The sequence below is a fragment of the Hoplias malabaricus genome, chromosome 5 (genome assembly GCF_029633855.1).
Source record: "Hoplias malabaricus isolate fHopMal1 chromosome 5, fHopMal1.hap1, whole genome shotgun sequence".
In the NCBI taxonomy this organism is placed as follows: domain Eukaryota; kingdom Metazoa; phylum Chordata; class Actinopteri; order Characiformes; family Erythrinidae; genus Hoplias; species Hoplias malabaricus.
The window spans coordinates 26,864,312-26,872,344 of NC_089804.1; the positions used below are offsets into that span (position 1 = coordinate 26,864,312).

Sequence of the window (8,033 nt, forward strand, 5' to 3'; positions counted from 1 at the left end):
CACATTAATCATTTATAACATCCATTATTGATTTGTGAAAGAAAAGATGAGGCATAAACGGAATTAGGAATCAAACAGTGGCTGATTTAAAGTTCTCTTAAACATTTATTCATGTAAACAATCTTCGAACAGTTATTATAATTAATCATTCTAATGTTTATTTATCAGTTAGGATCAATGTTGACACTGAAAATCTATATTTACATATGAGAAATGTAACAAATGTTGTTTTTGCTGTTGTTTATTGACACTAAAATAACAAATATTTAATTCTATACTGTAATCATTTATTTACTGTATTTTATGATCCATTATATAGGTCTTTTAGCCTTTACGATAATTTAAGATTCATCTACAATTCTGGTGACTACAGATGTTTGAACGTTGTTGGTTTGTTTATTTGATTTGGTCAAAGACAAGAGACGTAGCAAGAACATGAGCAATGGCAACACGACTGATGCTGACATCATCGAACCATGTGACCATCACCTCGACTGCCTCCCTGGTCAGTATGTCCACAAACTGATCAGTGAGCAGCTAAACTAAATAAAACATGGACTAGAATAAATTACGTTTATTGCTGCTTTTATTATTATAGAATTACTGATTTTAATAATGTAAATCGATTTTGATAATTCCTGATGATTATTATTAATAATAATGTTATTATTAGTAGTAGTAATACTAGTAGAAGTAGTAGTATAAATAATCGTGTATCATATTGTATCTAATGAAGCAAAAGAAGGGAATAATCAATACTTATTGAAGCTGGAGTCAAAAATGTACTTTAAAAGACCCCTCTGAACAGTCTCTAAAGCTCTTTCTCTCTATTACAAACCCCTCTAGGGTCCTGCTGTGACCTCAGGCAGCACGAATGCAAACTCCACAACCGCGGCCTCAACAACAAGTGCTACGATGACTGCATGTGTGAAGAGGGTGGGTGGACCACTTGTTGTTTACGTCTTGAGTGCAACATCCCCCATGTTTTTTTATATATATATAATTTTAGCTTTTTTTTAACGGTTCAAATTTATTCTTGTTGGCAACAATTGGGCAATCACAGTGCTTCCTTTCAGAGCTGCGTCTGTTTGAAATGCCATTTCAATTGCAGGAGACATCCTCTTATATTCTAAATATTTTTGTTGCTGCTTTTGGTGGTAATCTGTGGTCTTTTGTCCACTTGATGTCTTTAAATGTAGTCAATCAGCCAAGATGTGTGTGCTGTCTGAAATTAGCTTTTTTGGTTTCGTTTTGAAGGACTGAGGCTGATGTAACTGGCGAGCAATGAAACCACTAATCAACATCTAATTAGCATTTGCTTCAGTCGTCATCAGCCTGTTATCATTTGCAGAATGTAGATTACTTTCTTGTCAGATGTGTTGGTTTTTTTTTGTTTTTTTTTTCCCCCAAACTTGTTCGCTTTGAGTTGGTGTGTTCTCCCTGTGTCTGTCTGTGTGGGTTTCCTCTGGGTGCTCCGGTTTCCTCCCACAGTCCAAAAACGCATGTTGGTAGGTGGATTGGCGACTCAAAAGTGTCCGTAGGTGTGTGTGTGTTGCCCTGTGAAGGACTGGCGCCCCCTCCAGGGTGTATTCCTTCCTTGCACCCAATGATTCCAGGTAGGCCCTGGACCCACCGCGACCCTGAATTGGATAAGCGCTTACAGATAATGAATGAATGAATGTGCACTTATTTAGAGTTGGGCTTATTATAGTGTTATAGTCCTGTTATAACATATAGGCACTAAATAAACAATTTTGAATTTTGTCGTTTTTAAAAAAATAATATTATTGTGTTGTGGTAAAGTAAAACATTATTTGATTAGGATTACGTTTTCCCATTGATAAGAATGTGAGAATGAAACAGCTCCTCTTTTTGATTTGCGAAGGTCTCCGCTGCTATGCTAAATTCCACCGCAAGCGAAGGGTGACCCGAAGGCGTGGACGCTGTGTGGAGCCAGACTCTGCTGACAGTGACCAGGGAGCTTTCATCAGTATCTGAGAGAGAGAGCGAGAAAGGGTTAGAGAGAGAGAGAGAGAGAGATGAAGAGAGGATTGGAACACAGCCTGAATCCCTTGCCTTTTCTCTCATGGACTGAAAGATGGACTAAGGCTAAATGTAAAAGGGCGGTGGGTCAGATAAAAGCAGCCAAACTGACTCACAGTGATGTACATATGCTGTGTAATGTCAGAAGTCCTATCTGCCTACCTGTCACTGTATATAGGAATCTGTGTCTGAGGGGGACAATGCATTTTTTAACTGATGTTTCTTACAGATGTCATAAAAGGCCATAAACTCATTTTATTTGAGCTTGTTTTTTTTTATTGTATTTTTTTCTGTATTAAGAAATGTCAATTGTTATCTCAAAAAATCTATTTCTTTTCTTCAGATCTCAAGATAGCAACATGACCAGTAAGAGTTATAGACACAATATCTACAACAAATCATTCAGAACCAATATAAAACACAAGCAAAAATAAAAAGTCATATGGCTAACATTAACTTAGCATTCAGATCATGCTTCTGTCAAAAGGCTTATGGCAGGAGAAGTCTGATAGCACCAGAACATCACTTAGCTCATCATCTCCAGCCACCTGTGTTCTGTTTGGATGAGATCTCAGAGGAGTGGGAGTTCTGTTGTCTTGAGGTCTTGAGAAAATTATACGAATTCTTGGGAAAACAGGCTTTATCACGACATGATTTATCAAGATGATATCTTTTCTTATACCCAGTGATATCTCAAAACACTTTTATCACAATTTCTCAAAAAATCAATACAAACTCACAGGAAACCTAAGTAAGTTAAATGTGAATACATGGCTTTTTAAGGCTTCCATAATTTCTTAAAATGTTGTTGTAAATATTTTCCAGTGGTGGATATTTACTTGTTTTCGTTTGTTCTTTTGTATGATTTATTTATGCTACACTTTAACATTTTTTCTTAAGTTCAGTAGGTGGAATGATGGATGGAGGGTTAGGTAAAGACTTAAAGATAGCTGCAAGTATTGAGGACCTGGATAACACTTAACACTAAACTGGATTTTGTTTTCTTTCACAATGTCCTCTGCCTTTACTTTAATGTGTTTCTTCAGCAGAGCTTGAGAAGACCATCTGCTCTTTGTGTAGTGTGTTAGCTTTTCTCTGACCATGCTCTCTCAAGCCCCAGAAAAAAATGTAATTTGTGTTTTTAATGATTTCAGTGTCCTAATTAAACCTCTACCATGACACACTGATATGTGTATTGTGCACAGAGGGTGAACTATACATTATATTGTTGTTGCTGGGTCTATTGGGGGCTTACAAAGCAATTACTTTGCAGAGTTAAGGTTTGGGAGCTCGACTCCAGTTAGCTCTCCTGGTGCTAATAAAGAGTGAAAGTGTGTGAAGGTCACTGAGAATTGGACAAAGATGAAGCTATATGGTTACTCATTTGGATTAAGTATTTCATTAATGCCTAGATCCCTGGGTTTATTTGTTAATTATTCATCTTAAACGGGTTTCCCACCATTTCTGCATGATGTAGAGGTGTAGTTTTTCAGAGTGGTTTGATGGGTAGTGGGTGTAAGTTTTTATTTGCCATCCACAATGAGCAATGAGGGCGGCACGGTGGCACAGCAGGTAGTGTCGCAGTCACACAGCTCCAGGGACCTGGAGGTTGTGGGTTCGATAGCTGCTCCGGGTGACTGTCTGTGAGGAGTTGGTGTGTTCTCCCCGTGTCCACGTGGGTTTCCTCCAAGTGCTCCGGTTTCCTCCCACAGTCCAAAAACACACGTTGGTAGGTGGATTGGTGACTCAAAAGTGTTCGTAGGTGTGAGTGTGTGTTGCCCTGTGAAGGACTGGCGCCCCCTCCGGGGTGTATTCCCGCTTTGCACCCAATGATTCCAGGTAGGCTCTGGACCCACCGCGACCCTGAACTGGATAAGCGCTTACAGATAATGAATGAATGAACCTACATGTCTTCTGATGTGAGTTTTTCATGTGCGTGAATGTTGATAATAACATATATAAGGTCTTTTCACTTTTCTCTCAATTGCTCATCATAAAACTCGTCATATATCCAAATCTATTGTACAACAAATGGTTAATCAGGTATGAAGCCATGGTAAAATTAGACTTTAGACATTAAAAGTTTGCCTACAAATCCAATTCATTTTAATTAAATTTACAACAATGTGTGATTTCAGGCAGCAGACATCGGGAGGATACACTTTGAGAACAGAACTTCCCACCACATTCAAGTTTGGTGAAGTTTGACATCTGCTGGTTTGGCCCTGGTGACATGAAGTGCTAGAACTTTTATATAATACAAACTAAACTAATGATTAAAATGTATATCATGGGAATTCATTACTGAACATAAACGCAAGGCAGGCTGGCACACAGTCCGTTGGGTGGCTGCCTAATTTACAGAGAGATCATAATTACAAATATCTATTGAGCCCAAAGCTTAGGCAGAATAATCATTGCAGGGCGTTCAGAAACACTGAGCTTGTTCATATTCACACCAGTTTGTTTCTGTAGAAAGAAGCACTTTATATTCAACAAGTAAAAAATTTTAAAATATTAGAAATAACTTACTGTTAAGTATCTTCTGTAAATGACATGTTAATAACAATGAAAAATACAAAGAATCTTTATTATATGTAATTATGAATGTGAACGTTACGAACCACATAACAGCTGAAATGGATAATAATTATATATAATAATAATAACATGATGTAGCACCATTACAGAATGAGCTGGAGTAGTATTTGTGATGATTCTGAATTACTTTCATGGCTGCTATCCTCCCAGAAATGTTCCAGTGTCTGGTGTAGAGCCTTCCCAGATGAGCAGAGATATACTCTGTTAAAACCCTTAGTTTCTGAAGACATTGAATGAACACGTGTCTACTTGGGAATGTTAGGATCGAAAGCTGCATTAGAAGAGGTGAGTGTTAAGAAGATTGCTACATGTATTTTAAATAAAGTTTTGAAAGATAGGCCTCCAGATGTAAACTGCCTGCAAGGATACACCAATGTTTACTTCTGTGACATTCTTAGAACAGTTTGAGCTCTGGATTTCTCAGTGAGGTGTGAGAGCTTTGGGTTGTGTGTGTGTGTGTGTGTGTGTGTGTGTGTGTGTGGGAGGGTCATGTTTTTATAAGTTTGTGAGGATCAGATATCCTCACAAGATTGTGGTATAATGACATATTATTTGTTTTATTAAGACTTGATACAAACTAAAACTAGTTTACAAACTAGTGAAATAATATAATGTTGGTGACTGAGGTTAAGGGTAACCTTAATTAGCTACAATAATCATTATTTCAATAGAGGTCCTCACAAGTATAGTAGAACCAGTGTGTGTGTGTGAGAGAGAGAGAGTGAGTAAGAGTACAGCAGTGACCACATGCCCATTTGTCCTCCAGGCTGAGAAATAATGTGTGACAGTACGGTTGTCCTGGGACTGCCGCACACTCCTCCTGCAGTTAATGACCTTGTGCTCGTGCACTTTCTTTCTTTATCCTTTTTCTTTCTCTTTATTAAAGAGGTGTTTGGGCGAAAAACCAAATATATGTAATGCTGTGTTTACTAGGGTGAACAGATCTGATATGGTGAAAAAGAGGACACGTCTCGACTACTGACGTGCAGACTGACCAATTAAATGTTTACAGAGAAGGTTATCGACCAATAACGGTAGCTCTACAGTCAGACCGTCCAATCAGAAGATTTTAGGCTACTTCACCACGCCCCCTTCGCACTCAAGCGAACCAATTGGAGTAGGGGAGGGCGGGACTAGTTTGTGAACGAAATGCTTCTCGAAGTTCTATGTAAACTTCGAGAAGCGTGAAATGTGAAATTCCGCCTGGACATATTTTTTTAAGTCTAAAAAAGAGGACATGTCCGGGTAAAAGAGGACGTCTGGTCACCCTAGTGTTTACCAACTGTCAGCCAAGACTAGTTTCCTGTCCAAATTTAGTTTTTATATTCGCAGAAAATCTCTATATGTCATTATTTAGCAACTTATGTTGACAAATTTGATTTAGGCATGCAGTGAGTCTAGCTAGTGATGCTAAGTTTTAGCTTCCCAAATAGCATACGGACATGGGACACTTGTGGCTAAGATGTGGCACTGCTCGCCCATTGCTGGTCCTGGCAGCAAAATAATAATAATAATAATAATAATAATAATAATAATAATAATATATATATATATATATATATATATATATATATATATATATATGAACCTAGAGTGGCCCACATACTAAACATGGACTTACATTTCACAAACCACATCAGTCAACTAGTCAACAAATGACAAGTGTTGGCCACAGCAAACTGAATGTGAGCAAAATGTTCCCCAAAAAGTGGCTTGTGGTGACATATGGCACTCGTGTGATGTGCACGTGGCTCATCATGGGCAGCAGAAGTGGTTCATCATCTCATGTGGCACATAAATAGAATTTTTCACCAAATTGTTTTTTAAACTGCCTTTGTTTCTTTATGACATTCCTCACTCATAACCTTTCTTTGCTTCTTTATCATTCACTATCATGTTTCCAGTTCCTGCTCCTGCCCCACCTCCCTCTGTTTTGGCCTACATCCTCTACTCATAAATCTCCCTCAGCGATCATTTTTCTCTCCTTTCCCCACCATCCACACACACACACACACACACACACACACCGCTCTGCTGAGCACAAAGACCTACCGATCAATACCACTAATCGTTAGCAAGAGAAATATTAGTCTTTGTTCATACTGGTATTTCACATACACACACACACACACACAAAATGACCACATACATCCATACACACATTTTCATAAACATATCAAATCACATGGAGATTTTGTTGTTTCCCTTTTGCTGATGTATTCCTAATACTGCTGCTCCATGCCGCCCTCCTGGAGAGAAGCCAGAGCAATGATAGATCACACTCACACACACTAGCTGGGTACACTCTGGGACCTGCCTTGACTGTAAAGCACCCTATAAAGCATGAGATAAAATGGGACGTGAGAGAGAGAGAGAGAGAGAGAGAGAGAGAGAGAGAGAATGAGTGAGTGGCATTGTACATCATCTGAGTGGGTATTATTCACTTCAGACCTGTCTTAAGAGTTTTACAGAGACACTTAAAGTCCATTGGCACACACCTGGAAATTGCACCACATTTTGTGAGAAATGGATTTGGTAATCAACCCTGCTAGGTCCTTCAATAGTTTGCACCAAGGCTGCTCAATGTAAGGAGATGGATCCAATTCTGATTCCAAGTAACGGGAATCGTTTAGGTGTGAATTCCCTGAATCAATTCCATGGAATAATGGCCTTGATACTGAAAGTCTGGAAAAAAATAAATAAATAAAAATCCCATTGTTATTTGCAACCTCTAGCTCTGACTCTTCTTGCCATATCATGCCACCAAGCTGGAACGATGGAGGCTAGAACATGCTTTGAGCTCTGAGAAATATGAAACCAGCCATGACTTCTTCAAGTTGCCATTAGCACAAATACATTGGAACACTCAACACACTCAGAGGAGATTGCTAAGTGCCTAGTTCAGTTACAGAGCTAATAGATGCCTGTCCCAGATGGAGAAAAATAATGATGGCATGACTGGTTTCTATGGCACATCTGAGCACCGTTTTGACTTTACTGAGATCTCCACTGAAACTCACAAGGAGACCTGGGAGATTACTGAGGCCTTTATCTCAGGAGACACATTCGAGCAGCAGGAGAATAATGCTTTTTCCATTGGATCCCATTGTTTCTAGGATAAAGTATAAAGATATTAAGGAGATCTTTTTTTTTTACTTTGGATTCTGAAGTTCACTGATGTGAGTCTAAAGTCATCATGCCCAATGTCATGTGTCAGCTAGCAGGGTATAGCCCCTCTCAGCCGTGGGGTGTGAAGCAGTGAAACCAATACTTTTGTAAAGCTGGCTGAATCCAATGAATCCATTATCTATTGTGAAACCTTCCTAGAAGAGCAGAGACATTCAATTACCATGATGATAACGAATTATGTATTAGCTTTCATTACGTGC

The 8,033-nt window shown here is 38.8% G+C and overlaps 1 protein-coding gene across 3 annotated transcripts in view; it reads left to right on the forward strand.

Annotated features, from left to right (window-relative positions):
* The window catches only part of draxina (dorsal inhibitory axon guidance protein a), a 36,170-nt gene extending 32,948 nt beyond the window's left edge, over positions 1–3,222 (forward strand). For all 3 annotated transcript variants that reach the window (XM_066671186.1, XM_066671185.1, XM_066671187.1), the window contains exons 5-7: positions 416–505; positions 847–936; positions 1,886–3,222. In XM_066671186.1, the coding sequence (XP_066527283.1) occupies positions 416–505; positions 847–936; positions 1,886–1,998 (293 nt within the window). In that variant the 3' untranslated portion in view covers positions 1,999–3,222. The remainder of the gene's footprint in view (positions 1–415; positions 506–846; positions 937–1,885) is intronic.
* Positions 3,223–8,033: the final 4,811 nt, after the last annotated feature.